This window comes from Pteronotus mesoamericanus, unplaced genomic scaffold, assembly GCF_021234165.1.
Source record: "Pteronotus mesoamericanus isolate MK-2021 breed Mesoamerican mustached bat unplaced genomic scaffold, CSHL_Meso_final scaffold_85, whole genome shotgun sequence".
Taxonomy (NCBI): domain Eukaryota; kingdom Metazoa; phylum Chordata; class Mammalia; order Chiroptera; family Mormoopidae; genus Pteronotus; species Pteronotus mesoamericanus.
Genome location: NW_026555329.1, coordinates 42,169,378 through 42,186,937, shown reverse-complemented (window position 1 = coordinate 42,186,937; position 17,560 = coordinate 42,169,378). Strand labels below are relative to the sequence as shown.

The window sequence follows — 17,560 nt, the reverse complement described above, 5'->3', positions numbered from 1 at the left end:
TCCCAAATTCGGTTCTTCTCCTTTTAATCTGTGTTTATGACATCATGTTATACCCATTCCTCCATGCTTAATAGCTCAAAGCCACTGCTTTGATGAGAATGTCTGACTCACCTTATTCTATTTAATCTCCACTTCTTGTCAGTTTTGTCAGTATCAATTCAGTCTCTCCTCTTCCCTTCTGGTACCGCTGCCTTAACTCTTGATAGATCTGTAGGCAAACCTGACCAACAGTTAGCTGTTTAAAAAATAAATGTCTTCTCCCTTACCTAATATCCGTTGTTTCCCTCCTGCCCATAGGATAAAATCTGAATTCCTTTCCTGACCGCGCTTCATTGTCATTCCAGCCCCATCTCCCTTCAGGGTCCCTGTTCCACATTTGTGACCTCCCTGAATCAGAGTGTGCATTCATGGCTCCATCCCTTTGCTCATGTTGGTCCCCATGCCAGGGTGCCCTTTTTTCCTTTCTTTGCATAAATAGACCTCGGCTTCTGTGATCTTTTCAGTGGCAAATCTGCTTCAGTGTGCAAGATTTGCTACAGCTCCTTGTTAATCCCTCTTACTTCACTTCCCATGTAATATTGCAATGGACTATTTAGATGTCTGTCGACATTTCCTTTGGGGCTGTGAGCTCCTTGGAATGGTGATTTTGGTGCATAGTGCACTGCTGAGTCATTTAACAGTATTTGGAAATTTGACACAGCTCTGAAATAGTTGAAGAACACAATATATATTTGCCCCTAATTTCAAAAGATGATTGTGAGTTTTAAGAGGTTGCTATAGTCCAGTTGAAGGAAAGAAAATTGAATAGATGGCCTATACTGCTTGATTACTTAAGAAGTTGACTTTTATCATCTCTGTGGCATTCTCCTTCTTATTTAGATTTTCATTAATTCATCAGGAAAAACAGAAAGATGCAGGTTAACCTAGGTAATTTTGTATTAACTCATTCATACACACATATCTCTCATAGATATTTTTAAAAAATATTATAGCCCTTGCCAGGTTACTCGGTTGGAGTATTATCCCGAACACCAAAAGGCTGCGGGTTCAGTTCCCTGTCAGGGCACATACCTAGGTTGTGGGTTTGATCCCAGGTCAGGGCACGTACAGGAAGCAATTAATGGATGTTTCTCTCTCATATCAATGTTTCTCTCTCTAAAATCAATGAAAACATATCTCTGAGTAAGATTAAATATTTATATGTATATATGTATATTTATGTGTTGTAAGAAAGTAGTTTATTTGAATCTTTTCATAATAATTTTCCAAAGTACTTCGTTGTCTTAAACTTTAAAATTGAAAATATACTTTTATGTTTTCTGCATAATTTGAGTGCAGTTTTGTTTTACCACTTTTTAAAGGTTGTTTTTTTTTTTTCCTTTTCTTCTGTAGGCTATTAGTCCTTATTTGCCAAGAGGGGATCCAGTTCTGAAACCACTCATCTATGAAATGATCTTGCATGAATTTTTGGAAAGTGATTATGAGGTACAACATTTAAGCATGATCATATTTACTTATCTTCAATAGAAAATGTTAAGAAATTTAGAAAAATAATATAATGGAACAACTGGTTTAAAGTTAACTGATTTGCAGTTCGTGTGTGATAGATGAAACTGAAGTAGATAAACTCTGATGATAACTCATGTTTATGTAGATGGTGAAAATCTCTAATCCATGTATATTTTGGAGAGTTCCTTAAAGTTATCGCCTTAATAGAAAAAGGGGCTACGTGCCATTTGGGAATTTCGTAAATAGAATTGCAGGTGCTCTTAGTGTTTATACTACCCTTAAAGAAATCAGAACTTTCTGATACATGAGGCTCAGAACTAGGTTTGTCAAAGGAGAATTAAAGAGAAATTGAGAGGGCAAGAATAGGGAAAGAGATTGAAAATGATTTGTTTGCTTATTGGTGAAGGAGAAAGGCAGTACATAAATTGCTTATCTACTGTAACTCTGCACTTTGACATGCAAATTGTGATTTTACTTCTAACAATACTATAAATAGTAATATCCAGTTTTACAGAAGAGAGAACTAAAGAAGAAATTAAATAATGCCCAAGGCTATATATTTAATAAATAATGTGCTTGGATTGTAATTTGTTTGCTCTTTGCATGCACCCAAAATGGCTTATAATTTTAAAGTGTGTTAATTTGATACACATTTATTCAGAAAGTATCTGTTTAGTACCTACCATATTTCAGGAAGGTGGTAGGTACTAGGCATAGAATTATGAATGGAATGATGACCCTTCAGCAATCACTCAATCCGACTCACGCCCAAGCATGTAAACCAGTGGTTCTTGACAATGACTGGTTTTGTCCCACAGGGGACATTTGACAATGTCTAGAAACATTTTTGGTTGTTCCTTCTGGGGAATTGATGCTGTCATTAACGGGCAGAGGACAGCAGGAATGCTATTAAATATCTCACAATGGCACAAGATAGGCCCTGTGACAAAGAGTGATCTATCTTTAGATGCCAGTACTGAGGTTGAGAACTCTGATGTAGAGATACGTTATTACACGATATGCTGGATTCTGTCAGAGAGCATCGGCAAAGTGTTGTGACTAAAACTCAGCCTAGTTCCCCTTCTCACCAGAAGGAAAGATGAAATTTCTGGTAGGCAGGTTCTAAAGAGGGCTGGTAAGCTCTTTTTCAGAGATCTGATGGGTGCAAGGAGTATCCATAAACCAGGAGTTGTAGCCTGTTCTCTAGCTTTGGGCCAACTTCCAGGGTAATAAAGGTGGCACCATCTTTAGTCCTTGTAAAGTTCAGGGGCCTAACCTCGTGATAAGTTGTCATTTTTGGTGCCTCACAGTATGGTGCAGGTAGTAATTGCCTTCTTTTTTGTTCTGAGTTAGGTTTTAAAGATAAGGAAGACTTTGTTTACAGCTTTCTTCTTTCCCACAAGAATGTAAGGTGGCTTGCCAAAGGTTAACACACAGAAATAGAAAGAGGCAGTAAGATTAGAAGGGGAATGAGAAAAGGAAATCCTGTGTTTTTGAGTGCCTACCAAGCACTATACACTTTGTTAAGATACTTTTTTTAACCAATAACTGATTTCAGTTTAAGGAGTGGTAATATGGCAAACACTGTTTCAACTCAGATGATTTTTTATACCTTAGAATCTAGATGAACCTTTAAAATAGTGATCCCTTACCCTGGTAACTCAAGCGTTTGGTCAGTTACTGTCAACCAGGTATTGCTGGATATGTAAGATCCAAGCATCCTGATGTATGTATGTATGTATGTATGTATGTATGTATATAATCCCTTTACTTTTATAAGCCTATATTCTTATAAGAATAAATTATGTGCTTTAGCATGAATTCAACTTAAACACAATATCAATATTTCTTTTAATCGTACATACTAATGGAGACAGTGTTTTCTCATCTTCTCTTATTAGCATGTATTATAAAAACCCAATCTTCTCTAACAGAATGGATATATTTCTTCCTGGATATTTACAGAAGATATTATAGGAATAGTTTCTGTCATTTATGCTAGATACCAACTAATGTAGACTAGAGTTTCTATTTATTTCCTTTTCACTTCTTTTCAACATACCTTTATTGGGAAACTACCATGTTCTAGAACTGGGCTAAGCACTCAGCCGGATGCTTGAGAAATTAAAAAACACAGTCCAAGCCTTCAGTAGGTTTATGGACTGACCAGGGAGACCATACTAATAAGCCTTAAACAACTAGGAAATAAGTAACAGAGCAATATGTTCTCTAAGAGATCTAAAGAGAGGCCACTATTGCTCATAGTTATTGGAAAAGGTTTCTTCAGTGAGTAAAGACTTACAATGGACTTGTGTTTCTTTCTAGTATGTTATGAGTACATGCAGTGGCTGTCATAAATATTCTGTCTTTGTATGTAATCACAAAAGAAAATTATGAGTCTTCTGTGAAAATGATTGGAAAGTGTATATCCTTTACTTAGAGATACTGCAGCTTATTATACTTGTCTTCTTTTTAAAGCAATGTAATTTAACCATATAAAGCAATTTTATTATCTTTATGATTCTGTTATAATTTCTTTTACATGGTTCAACTCTTATTTTTTCAAGAAACTCAATTTCTGTACCATCAAAATTATCCTTCCCTGGCTGGTGTTGCTCAGTTGGTTGGAGCATCGTCCTGTAGCTGAAGGGTGGAAGGTTCAATTCCCAGTTGGGGCACATGCCTGGATTATGGGCTTGATCCCAGTCTGGGCATTTATGGGAGGCACCTAATTGATGTTTCTCTCTCTCCCTTCCTTCTCTCCCATCCTGTCTCCTTAAAAGCAATGGAAAAATGTCCTCAGGTGAGGATAAAAAAAAATTATCCTTTTGATTCCTATCTGGAAGGCTTTTGACTGGGCCTGAAAGAAATAAGCATGACTTAAGCTTGGAGCTTATAGATTTTATTTCTCTGAATGTTTTGGGTGTCTTCCTGGTCCCTACTAAGAAGGTTATAAACAGTTTTTTTTTATTGTCATAAGCTCTTATAAATAATTCATATTTAGCCTCCATTATTCTCAGTTTCATTCTTAATTTTGAATTAAATTGTCACATATTTGACCAGCTAGCAGTTTTCTGTAGCAAGACTTTTGGTCACATATTATGTAGATGAAAATTTTGTGGTGTTAAACAGCACTAAAGGGCAGATTTAAAAAACAACTATACTTCTGGAATATTGAGTTCTAAACTTTTTCTTTCTGAAAATTAAAAAACACAATCCTGACCTTCAGTGGATTTACAGACTGACTGGGGAGACCACATTAATAAGCTTTAAACAACTAGAAAATAAGTAACAGAGCAATACGTTCTCTAAGAGACTGAAAGAGAGGCCATTATTGCCCATAGTTATTTGAAAAGGTTTCTTCAGTGTGTAAAGACTTATTAAAAAACAACCAATCAGAACAAGAAGAAATAAGAATCCAAAAAAATGAAAATAGTATAAGCAGCCTCTGAAACAGCTTCAAGCAATCCAACATTTGCATTGTAGGGGTGTCAAAAGGAGAAGAGGAAGTGCAAGAAATTAGACCTCGGTTTGAAAAAATAACAAAAAAACTTCCCTAATTTGGTGAAGGAAATAAATGTGCAAGTCCAGGAAGCACAGAGAGTCCCAAACAAGATGGGTGCAGAGGCCTGCTCTAAGTCACATCATAATTAAAATGCCAAAGGTTAAAGATAAAGAGAGAATCTTAAAAGCAACCAGAGAAAAGCAGTTAGTTACCTACAGGGGAGTTCACATAAGACTGTCAGCTGATTTCTCAAAAGAATCTTTGTGGGCTAGCAGGGATTGGAAAGAAATATTCAAGTCACAAAAAGCAGGGACCTATGGCCAAGATTGATCTACCCAGCAAAGCTGTCATTTAGAATCCAAGGGCAGATAAAGAGCTTCCCAGACAAGTAAAAAATTAAAGGAGTTTATCATCACCAAACCATTATTATATGAAATGTTAAAGGGACTTACTTAAGAAAAAAGATCAAAACTATGAACAATTAAATGGCAACAAATACATATCTATCAACAACTGAATCTAAAACGTGAACTAAGCAAATAACAAGAACAGAGACAGAATCATGGATACAGAGAGCATCTTGATGGTTGCCAGATGGGAGGGGGATTTGGGGGAATGGGTGAAGAGGTGAGGGAATTAAGTACAAATAGATAGTTACAGAATAGCCATGGGGATGTAAAATGTGGTATAGGAAATGGCATAGCCAAAGAACCTACACATGACCCAGGGACATGAACAATGATGTAGGGATTGACTAAAGGATGGGGAGTTCTGAGTAGAGGTGGCAAAGGGGGAAAAATTGGGACAACTGTAATAACATAATCAATAAAATAAAGTTTTTAAAAATAATTCTTAAAAAATTTAAAAAAAGAAAAGACTTATAGTGGACTTGTGTTTCTTTCTAGTATTTTCTGATACACATGGTGGCTTAGTATTTTCTTGGAGGGGACGATATTTCATGACATATTTTTTGGGATTTCTACTGAAATACATATTGCTTTGCCTCTTCATTTACAACCCTTGCAGAATTGTTTTAAATAGTTAAACTTTGTTTTATAATATTAATTAGAAATGATTATGCATGTTACAAGTGAGACAATTTCTATGGCATTTCATTTAATGAATATTTTTAACTTTTTACTAACTGTAACGGGCACTGAGATGTTCTCTAACTTTGCTCACTCAATCGTAGCAGCTCCCCGATAACTGTCTTCTAATTTATAATGGACACAGGGTTAATTCATCAGCATTTCTTAGCACACAGTCCATTAAGGAGGGAAAAGCCATGTAATAAATGCTTATTTCAATTTATGTAGGAATCATCATTCTTTTATCATACAACATGACCAGTTTGTCTTATTTTGTATTATAAGTTGGCTGTTGCATGAACATACAGAAGAGAAAGCACGGCCAAGCTTTCTTCTGTCTTGAATAGTGTTATTCCTGGTCTTAGGTATACTGAGAGCTGCCAGTTATTTGGGTGGAAATCTTTTGAGTTTTTATTTTAAAATTTACACAGTCCTAAGAAAACAGAAACTTTATCCAAACTATCATGTTGGTTTAGAGAATATTTAAATGTTCTGATTCAGTAGTTTTATAAAATACATCATTTTAATAAAATATATCATCTTTATTTCATGAGTCCCCTTCACAAATGTCTCGAGTCAAACTGCAATCATGCTAATATATAGGAAAGTTGCAATTTGAATAGAAGTGTATAGCCAATTGTCTTGGTCTCTTGCTGTCCTTTCTGGGAGTCACTTTAGGAGAAAGTGGGCAGGACTTCAATGGAGACAGTATTCCTGATTCTTTTGTAATTTTCTTCTTACCAAATCCTGACACCTTACAGAAGCAAATTTTACATCCCTGTTTTCATTTCTAAATATCATTTAATCACATCCTAAGTAGTGAAGGCATTGGTTGAGTTATTTAATATTATTATGAATTTTTCAATAATATAGACTTTTACTTATACTTATTTAAATTATTTTCAATAATTTAAAGATTTTTGCTGTCTTCTAAATACATATGAGGGTTTGTTAGGGGTTGTTTTATTTTAAGTTGTCAAGGATCAGTAAGTAAAGTACTGTACTAAGTTACAAAACCTGAGGGCTAAAGTTAGGAATCAAGAGGGCAGAATCAGCCCTAAGAATCACCATAGGAGAGAAACAGGATCCAATCAGATGATGACCCCAGATAGTATCTGGGGTTTTCTCTCAAAACCACAAAATTTGAGATCCAATGATAGTCAGGGTGAAAACTAGACAATAAGGCTTGAGCCCAAGTCTCAAATTCCCGAACAAAACTAGGGTCAGAGGCAGGCATGGAAGGAGGACAAAGGTGTTAACCTGCTGAAGGATGCAGGTGATTCCACTGTGGGACAAGCCATGGCATGCAGTGTGCTGGCTGTGCTGCCCAGATCTGACATTCATCAGGTATGTGTAAGTTGTTAAAGATATCTTCCAGGTGTTGTGGTTAGTCCAGAGTGAGGACAGAGCAAGTCAGACCTATACTCGTGTCTGTGCAGTGGTGCTTTATTGACAGACAAGAGGGCCTTTCTTTCTTGTGCATTTCATCAACTAAGTATAGAGGTGGATGACACCACCTACTTCCCAGGAGTGGCAAATAGAGATTAGTGTGCAGTAGTTCTCCATCTCTGGTGGCCAGCTCCAAACCCATAGTGTGAAAATTGATACACTTGTGGACCAAAGTTTTCATCATAAAGTTGTTTTGTCTGTTTACATGAATACTTTTAGGCTTTATTTAAACTATTTTAATTGTTTTCCTATTTAAAGAGTGTTCTCTTTTCCCCCTTGGTTAGGGTTTTGCCACTCTGATCCGAGAATGGCCCGGAGATCTGTACAACAATTCAGTAATAGTTCAGGCAGTTCGGGATCACCTGAGGAAAGATAGTCAGAACAGGACCTTACTTCAGACCCTTGCAGAACTGTGAGTATAATTTAGTGCTTCTTTTTCCCAATCAATCTTATATGGACAATTTTTCATATTTTAGATCTGGTAAATTCTGAATGGGGAAGACACAGAGGACTGATGCTTTTATACCATTTTTTAATATTCACTCTTAGGGAAAACCTTTCAAAAACCTTCAGTGAACAACTAGGGGGTAAGAAAAATATGTGAAACTACAATTATAGTGTAATGTTTCCCAGAGAAGAATCCTAGTCAGCAATACTGGGCAGAGGCAGCGGTTCTTGGAGGAAAGGGTGCTGGTCTTAGATTACAGAGGCAGTTTCGTTTTCCTATGAGGCTCTAGATTCTGTCATTCTTGGAACTGCAAGTTGGTTTTTCTGTCAAACCTCAGACTCCTTATCAGTAAGATTGCCGGTAACAATTCCTTATGAGACAATTTTAAGGCTTGAGTGAAATGTCATAATCAAAACCTAAATGCAGCACCTAGCATTGATTCAAGGTTCAGTAAAAGGAATCTAGGTTATGTTTCATTTTTGGGGGGTACGTTTAGTGGCCCGGGCATTGTTCTGTATGCCTGTGATACAGAGATAGATAAGGTACACTCATACCCTCAAAGAGCGGTGGTCTAGTGAAAAAAAGAAACAAGTGAAGGTAATCTCAGGAAGACAGTTCCTGCCTCAGCCTCTCCTTGGCACTCCCACCACCTCAGACCTATGCTTTGCCCGTCGTACATCTTTTGCCCAAAACCAAGAAAGGTACACAGCATGGCCTGGCATTCAGGACTGCTTAAGACTTTTCACAGAGGGTGTTGTGTTTGTGACATTCTGAGTTGGAACACTCATCATTTTCTTCTGGAAACATTGTTCTAGATAGTTCTTAGATTATGTAGTAGTAACAGAGTACCAATAAGTAATACTAATAAATAGTACTAATACTAGACTTAAGTGCAGTTCAGGTCCAATTGGCTTTCAGGAGTCTGCATAAGGAATTAAGCAATGTGAAAAACATTGTTTCAACAGAAAAACACATTAAATCTTATACAGCCCCTTAAAAATAAGCTTTTGGAATATTATTTATTTGTCAGCTGAATACTGTTTATAAGAATTTAAACTGATTTTTCCACTACTTGAATAAGCATTTCCTTTACTCTGGATCATAATGGTTTTTGTTTGTTTGTTTGTTTGTTTGTTTGTTTTTGTTCTGATATATGGATTTTTATTTAAAAATTTTGAGGCCTTGGCTGGATAGCTTAGTAGACTATTTCCTCAGTATGCTAAGGTGCGGGTTAGATCCCCAGTGAAGGCACATACAAGGATTAACCAATGAATGCATCAATAACTGGAATGACAAATCGATGTTTCTCTCTCTCTCTCTCTCAAATCAATAAATATTTTTTAAATTTGAAAATTTCTATAAAAGAAAATTTTTATTAAATATTGTAAATTTCCTAAAATTTTGGTGAGATATAAAGGAAGATTCTGCGAAAGAAATACTTACTAGTTATGTATAGTTAAACCCCAGGGCATAGCTTTCCAAATAAAGTTAATTTTTCTCTATAAACATGTTTTTCAGTTGTTAATATTGTAAAATGTGATTTGTATAGGAGTATGAGTGTTTAATCAGAGGTATTAATGAACACTAATGTACAAAATTTTTATTACCAGGTATACCTATGACAAAAACTATGGCAATGCTCTGGAAATATACTTAACCTTAAGACATAAGGATGTTTTCCAGTTGATTCACAAGCATAATCTCTTCAGCTCTATCAAGGATAAAATTGTTTTATTAATGGATTTTGATTCTGAGGTAATGTGTGTTTTTTTCTTAAATTTTAATACTGATAATTTATTTTCATTCTTCTAAATTTTTAGTAACTAGACATTTACCCAAATGCTAAAGTAGTTAATAAATCACATACCTTGACTGTATGCTGATCATTTTTAGGACACTCAGACCCTTACCAGATGTCAGGTATTTTAGAAGTTGGCATTCAAAAATTCTTTATTTGACATGATTTTTCTGTAAAAGCAATAATAACTTGATGTGTAACTTTTGAAATTGTGTGTGAAGTAAATTTTTAGTAAAACAATTCATGTAATTCATAGAAACAAAGAAACTAACCATATGCTTTGGCTCATTTAATCCTCTTAATTGTATGTCCCAGAATTAAAATTTTAAGTAAACTTTTACTTTGATCCATTTATTGTAATTTTATTCCTTAGCATTTACAGATTTGGCATGTAGGGTGTCCATGGGTCTCAGATGACACTTAGATCCAGGACAGGGAAATGTGTTATTTTATTATAAGACGAGTTTGAATGGTGGGTTGCGTGACTAATGATGGCATCCAGCCTCTAGAGCTCCCAGCAGCTCTTATACAGGGATGCAAACTCTGTATGTGTGTGCGATGTGTGTGTTTATAAAAGAAAGCTAATGACAAGTGCTAGTCATTGAAATAAAGAGGTTTGTAAAACACAGTAGTTTTTACTCAGAAAATTGAAATTTTATATAAATCAAAGGGGAGAACCTTAAGGATCCAAAAGGTGTACTTGGAATTTTCAGTTTTATTTTAATGTATTTAAGGGTATTATATGCTATATATGTGTATGTATATTTTGTATACATATATATAAATATCATGTGCTGATTATTAATCTTCACAAAATTAAATTTAAACTTGTTACACTTAATTAAAATTAATTTAGCTAAATATACCTCTTTTTTTCTGAAAGATGCCTTTAACCTATTTTTTATTCTAAATGAATCAAATCCTTAAGGGACTACAGGCCTAAAAAGAATTAGTGCAATTCCCAGGAAATTCAAGTATACAGGTTCTTCTTCTTTGGCCTAAAATGATCAAGAGGATGAGATGCTTATATAAAAATTAATTACATTTGCCAATATCCTTATGCCTCTTTACTCATCCACCCATATGTCTCAAGAACCTAGTTTTGCATATGTAGTTACAGAAAAAAATGTGAATGAGTTGAAACTAATTGCTATTCAAGAGTATGAACCAAAATCAAAATTAAGGAATCATAGAGTTTTTTAATTACAACATACCTGTAGGGTAATCTCTTCCAATACCTCATATTTCAAAGGAAAAAAAATGTCGAGCAGACAGGTAAGTAGTAGCAGAGGCAAGAACAGGACCCAGGTATCCTGAGGCTCAGCCTGGGGGATCTTGTTACAGACTCTGTCTGATTTGTGTTTCGTGAATATAAAGGGTAGCTAAAGTAAATTCTAAAGTTCTGTAAAACTTGTATCATTCTGAAATTTAAGGTATCTTACTTTTTTCTGGCTCCTATCTTCTCCACGTTAACACCAGCCCTCTGAATCTGTGAAATCTATAAAGGAACTTGGTCAGTAATCAGGTGACCAGAAGAAAAGCTTATTTCTGTGGTATTGGGATCAGACTCCCTCCCTAACTACTGAGAGTCTCATGAGAACCTGTGAAGATATCTGAGACTTCAAGAAAGCTATAATATGTATAGTCAAGATATTTTGAATTTAGTGAGTTATAACAAGATAACATTTCAGTAGTATACAAAACACATAAACCTCAGAGTAAGGGCCATTTGAAAATGAATTCTTTTATAAATATATCACTTACCAGTGGTTGTAAAGCTAAGGGCCTCCTTATGTGTGGAAAATAAGCCTTCTACCTTTAACTGTAACAGCATATGCATTATATCATGTTCTACATGGCAAATTTCAATAACTGTGGCTATTTTTTTTTTTTATTTCAGAAAGCTGTTGACATGCTTTTGGACAACGAAGATAAAATTTCAGTGAGTGACTTTTATTTTTATATATGTTACCAGATGAGTGTCTAGGACTTTGATAGTCAAGAAGAGGAAAGATGTTTATCAGATAATTTTGCAGCTATGTTTGTGTCCTCATAACTCTGTGGTTAAAATTTTCTTTTTTCTCTAGATGAAAAAGGTAGTGGAAGAATTAGAAGACAGACCAGAATTACAGCATGTGGTGAGCATGAAAGTTGTTTTCTTTTGCTCTTTTGATGGCATAGTGGCGCGTGTCACTTTTCAGTATTGGTGTGAGAATACTGGAGTGAACTCTTTGGGTTAATACTCAGATTGAAGGTTTGACCACAAATAGTGTTCTGTAATGATTGAAATTCAGTGTGTGCTCTGAATCCAGATTAGGGATTAATTATAGATAAGCCACTTTAATGTGATTCACAATTGAATTGTGATTTTAAAAAAGTTATCACATTCATTTTTGTATTATCAAACTATGCCTGGGAGTAAGCACCTTCCTTCTATAGTTACTGTTAATATAATTATGGCATAAATTACAATACCACAGAATGATCAAGGAACAGTCTTGATTTTTTGTTCCTCACCTGGTAGTAGCTAATCTTACTTCTCTAGTGTAGTCTTGGTGGTAGTGCTGTTAAGGCCCTTTATCCTGGATTTCGTTTGGGGAAACACTTTGATTCTCTGCATGTGAATAAAGCAGGAATAGATGTTTTCTATGTCCTTTAAAAATTATAGAAGAAAAGGCTTCAATGAAAATAGGGATTATTCCTGTAGGACTATGAGGATCAAATACCACGAGTGCTCTTTATCCTTGCCCACTTTTCTGCACCCCAAAAGGAGACTCTGGGAATAGAGTATTTTATTCAAAAGTTAGTTTTGTGCAGATGCTATTGCAATATTGCTCATGATTGGAAATCTCAGGATTACCTGTTGACCCAAGAAAGGTAGCACAATGCTGGCCATCTTGGGATTTATTTATAAAACAGTGATTTCTGGCCTCCTTATGCCATGAGACAGGATTACAGACATTAAGTATTTGTATGACTCTGTAAGTAGTGTGGTAGTGAAATGGTGGCACATCTCACACTAAAATGGCTCCCCTTCCTGTCAGGTAATGTAATGTCTCTATAAATTAGCCTTGGTAGATGTGACAGAATCTTCCTACCGTGTTTGTGCCCTGGGAAATGGTACTGTGTGTCCAGCTCACTCACTGACCTGGGCCCAGGCCAGTAGATTGGCAGTCGCCTTAATCAGACTGCGGGGAGTGCTGTCCAACTGCTGTCCTGTGTTCTTGCCTTAGGGAGATATGAACACTTAACCTGAAGAGTGATTTCTCAATATGTATCTGTCATGGTTAGGCTTCTTTAGTGACCGTGTACAACAGTGAACATCGAACTTCCCGTGACTCATTGACAGTTACAGCTGCAAGGGCAGGCAGATACGGTCTGGTTCTTTTGAACCAGTCTGCTCAGGGTGTGAGGGCTCTTTATCTGAATGCTGGGATGAAATCTTTTCATCTCCAGAGGGGTATGGGATGTTTGTTTACATTTAACATTAACTGAACATTGAACATTGATTTCCAGCTTCTATGTAATATTTTGATAGACCTAATCTTGCCTCTGAGTAGAAAGTGAATTACTCACTGCCTTTGAAGTTTATTAACTGTTTCAAACAGCTAAGGAAAGGAATCTGTTTTGAAAATTGGTATAGAATACCTGTACTCTTCTTGATTTTTACTTGTTGTTTTTGATGCCACCATTACAGGCAGCATTTCATTGCAAACACAGTTTCTCAATAATCCTAACAGAGAGGAGATGAGGACTGTATGAGAATTAATTTAGTGCTTGCTGCTTGAATTTTTAAGACCATATTCCTATCCCATAATTCTCTTCCCATATGTAAAAGGGCAAGGATTTTTATGCTCTAGGAAAACCACTAATCAAGCTTTTTATTTCTGAGGGAGAGCAAATGGTGGTGACAACATTAACAACTGTGGTTCACCCTTGAACAATGCAGGGTTAACCCACAGAGTTGAAAATTCATGTAGTACTTTTGACTCCCCCAAAACGTAACTACCTTTCCTCCCCTGTATTCTGGGGGATTGGTTCCAAGACCACCTGTGGATACCAAAATGTGAAGATGCTCAATCTTCTCGTATAAAATGATGTAGAACAATGTATGCACTCAACCTTTTACATCCGTGGCTCCCCAGCTGCAGTTCAAAAATCCTGTTTTTGATCTGCAGTTAGTTGAATCTGCAAATGCGAATCCTGGGATATAGAGGGACAACTTTACGTTTATTGAACAAAATCAGCATGTAAGTGGACCCACACAGTTCACAGTTCAAACCCATGTTGTTCAAGGGTCAACTGTACTATCCTTAACATTTCTGTAGTGCTTAGTGTATGTCAGGTATGATTCTCAGTGATTTACTAATGGTATCTCATTCAAGCCTCACAACAACCCAATAAGATTTTTGCAGATAAAGAAACTCAGTCACAGAGAGGTTAGTGACTTTCCAAGGTCACCTGGTTAGTAAGTGGTAGAGCCAAGTCATTCCAGGCCATTTTAGAGAAAGTGTCAAAATTTCCTTGCTCTGGCAAAGATATTTTTCTTTCATGTCAGATTGTTCTCCTGGAAACTGCTTTCCTCCAGCCTCTCTGGACACTGTTTAGAATTGAAAATAGCAGTGTTGAACAGGTATTGCTTTTCTTATTTTAACATTCATGGTCTGTTCCTTTGTTTCTTTTAGTATCTGCATAAGCTTTTTAAGAGAGACCATCATAAGGGGCAGTCCTACCATGAAAAACAGATCAGCCTTTATGCTGAATATGATCGACCAAACTTACTTCCATTTCTCCGAGATAGTACCCATTGCCCACTTGAAAAGGTAAGTCACAGTCTCCCCAACTCACACACTTCAGCAGGAGAAGTTGTCCTTGTGGGTAAGCTGTTGGTTTTTCTAGTCTCCCTGTCTCTGCTCACCGATCCCTCTTCAAGGGGGAAGATTGTTGCTGTAAGCAGTAGGTTTCACTAAGACAGTCTGATGAGAGGTGGAGGTCCTGTTGAATTAGATTTTGGTAAGGAGCTCAAGTATTTCTGTGCCAGGTTTAATTGGAATAAAGATTTTTAGTCCAGGGTCTAGGATTCAGTCACATAGCAGAAACTGTGTAAGGAGTCTAAGTCACTTTACCAGGATCAGTATGCGCAGGGCCTCAGGGTCATCTTGAGGGGAGACAAGATGCTAGGTCCTGTAACCAGTCTGTTTTAAATACCCACCTCATGTGTTTCTGCATTGCTCTCTTACACTACTTTTATTTCTATAGCATACTATACCCCATTATAATTATAATAAACACACACACACACACACACTCACACACTCACCTCTCTTTTCCCATCTTGTAAATTCTTCAAGGACAAGGAGTTTTTCTCTCCTATTTTGGTAAACCCAGTAACCAGCACACATTAGACATGTAATGTTTGTCACATCATGAGTTAGTGCATAAATGACTAACTGAATACACACAAGGTTCTAGTTGAGGCTGAATATGAATTAAAAAGTTTTATGTACCTGGTATTTCAAAATAAACTGTAATATGCCCTGTGAAGATACTAGAAACTAAGCAATCTAAGGCCATCAGTGTTGTTTCCCATGATTCTTGATAACATCTGGAATGCTATCTAACGTGTGCAAGTGTCTTACTAAATTTAGATGGCCAAATAACAAGTACTTTGCAACAAAACAAAAAAAAATTTGACCCTTAAGAAATATATAGTAAGAAGTTGAGTGATAACATGCAGCTTATGTGCACTCATGACCTAGTTGCTTCTTCAGCCCATGATGGTTAATTTTAAATGTATTGGATTTACTCTAAACCAGTTTCAGCTCAGTGCATTTTCAAAATCTAGTTAATGAAAAAAATACCTTGCCTGCATGTTAACTTAATTTATTTAAAAAACTTTAACATTTTATACTTGGACCCTAAGACATTTTCTCAAGAGTACATTTGGAAATACATCAATTTACTCCAAAAATAAAAGGAAATGTCCCCCTTTTTTTCTAACTGTGGGACCTATAATCTAGAAAAGGAATGAGAATCTAACTCTTTGAACAGTGCCACTCCATTTGTATGTCATTTTTTGAGGAAACGTTGTTTGCTCCAGGAGGACACGGCTGTCTCTGGTTGATGGGCTCCTTCTCATTCACTGAACACAGGAGCAGAGGTGCCACCCAAATTCCAGTATGTTTGTTTCTCACACACTTTCAACTCATCTGGTTTACATTTTTCCAGTCTAGTAGTGTTCAACAGAAAGTGCACTGCTCCACATAAAGGGGAGCATCGGAAAATTTGCAGACCTGCAAATGGTACTTCTAACATATAGAACTCGCTTAGAGAATTGTATAGACCTTGTAGAATTTTTCTCTCATCCACTGAGAAGAACCAGTTGCATGTAAAAGAACGTGACACAAGCATACTGAAACCAGTTATGTTTTAAATAGTTTTGTTTTTTTTTTTTAGCTACCTCATGTTTTCTACTGAAAGAGAATTTTGAATAAAATGGATTAGAGATGGTAATGGTGGAAACATGGCTTTATAAAATAATCAAGTCAATAATCCACATTTTTAGACCTCTTTAAATGAGCTTTTGTGTTACTGGTCATTTAGACTTCTTCATGAGAGATTATTTTTTCATCAGGCTCCATTTTGGGGAATTTGTATATTTGCAAAAACCACGTCACTATTTTTGCTCAGGTACTTTGCCAAAGCCATCTTAGTGGAGATTTTCTTCACTTTATTAATTCATAAAGGATCTCATTCCTGTTGTCCTAGAAATAAAAACTCTATATACATTCACTCATCTTAGAAACTAATTCTTTTATGTTTACTTGTAACATGAAAAATCTACCAATTCATAAAAAGCAAAGTAGGTTTTCCCCCAGTAAATGCCTCCCAAGCAGGCTAACAGTGATGTGAAAGTCATGGAGTTCATGCTTGCTTGTTTTGTCTAAAGACAGACTCAAAATTTGGTCTTTTTTTTCTGGATATAAAGTTAAGAACTTAAAAATTTTAATGCCCCTCCCACTCCAGAAGTTTCTACTTCCGAATACTTTATAGAGTGTTTAGTCGATGCTTAGGTGGTATTTCGATGTTAGTTTTTATTTAAAATTAGAGGTGTGTAAGGTTTCAAGGCATTACTCAGGTCATGTTGACCCACTTTTGTTGATAATTCACTTCCAGCTGGATAACAACTCTTATCTTCCTTATTTCTGGTTATTTGACTTTGCTGGGATTGGGTAATTGTTGAGAGGAGAGGTGGTTTCAAATACGACTGGTTGAAATCCTCAAGAATCTAGGTCACAGTTATTTCAAATTGATTGAAGACCCACAATCAATAGTATTTAGCCAAAACACTTTACTGTAGAGTCCGTGGCATGACATTAAAAGCCCTTTAGGGTTATCAAAGACTGGAGTTCAGGATTTAAAATTACCAAAACTCTTAAATTCCAAAATTAATCATAAACTTCTATGAAATTTTTCACTATAAAAAAGATACAGAGGTGGTAGGGATACAGGAGTGTCCAATCTTTTGGTGTCTGGGACACACTGGAAGAAGAATTGTCTTGGGCCACACATTAAATACATTGCGACATGTAATCACCGAAAAATCTCATAATGTTTTAAGTAAATTTACTATTTTGTGTTGGGCCACATTCTTAGCATTGTGGGCCCCATGTGTGCCACAGGTTGGATATCCCTGATTCTATAGCAATTTAAAAAGCTAATAAAATTGTTCATTTCTCTTATACTTTATAATATGTTCTGTG

At 36.0% G+C, this 17,560-nt stretch overlaps 1 protein-coding gene across 3 annotated transcripts in view; it reads left to right on the top strand.

The window, feature by feature from the left end:
* Positions 1 to 17,560, top strand: part of VPS41 (VPS41 subunit of HOPS complex) — a 208,942-nt gene that overhangs the window by 154,919 nt on the left and 36,463 nt on the right. For all 3 annotated transcript variants that reach the window (XM_054564168.1, XM_054564169.1, XM_054564170.1), the window contains 6 exons: positions 1,393 to 1,485; positions 7,836 to 7,963; positions 9,610 to 9,754; positions 11,698 to 11,739; positions 11,885 to 11,935; positions 14,483 to 14,620. In XM_054564168.1, the coding sequence (XP_054420143.1) occupies positions 1,393 to 1,485; positions 7,836 to 7,963; positions 9,610 to 9,754; positions 11,698 to 11,739; positions 11,885 to 11,935; positions 14,483 to 14,620 (597 nt within the window). The remainder of the gene's footprint in view (positions 1 to 1,392; positions 1,486 to 7,835; positions 7,964 to 9,609; positions 9,755 to 11,697; positions 11,740 to 11,884; positions 11,936 to 14,482; positions 14,621 to 17,560) is intronic.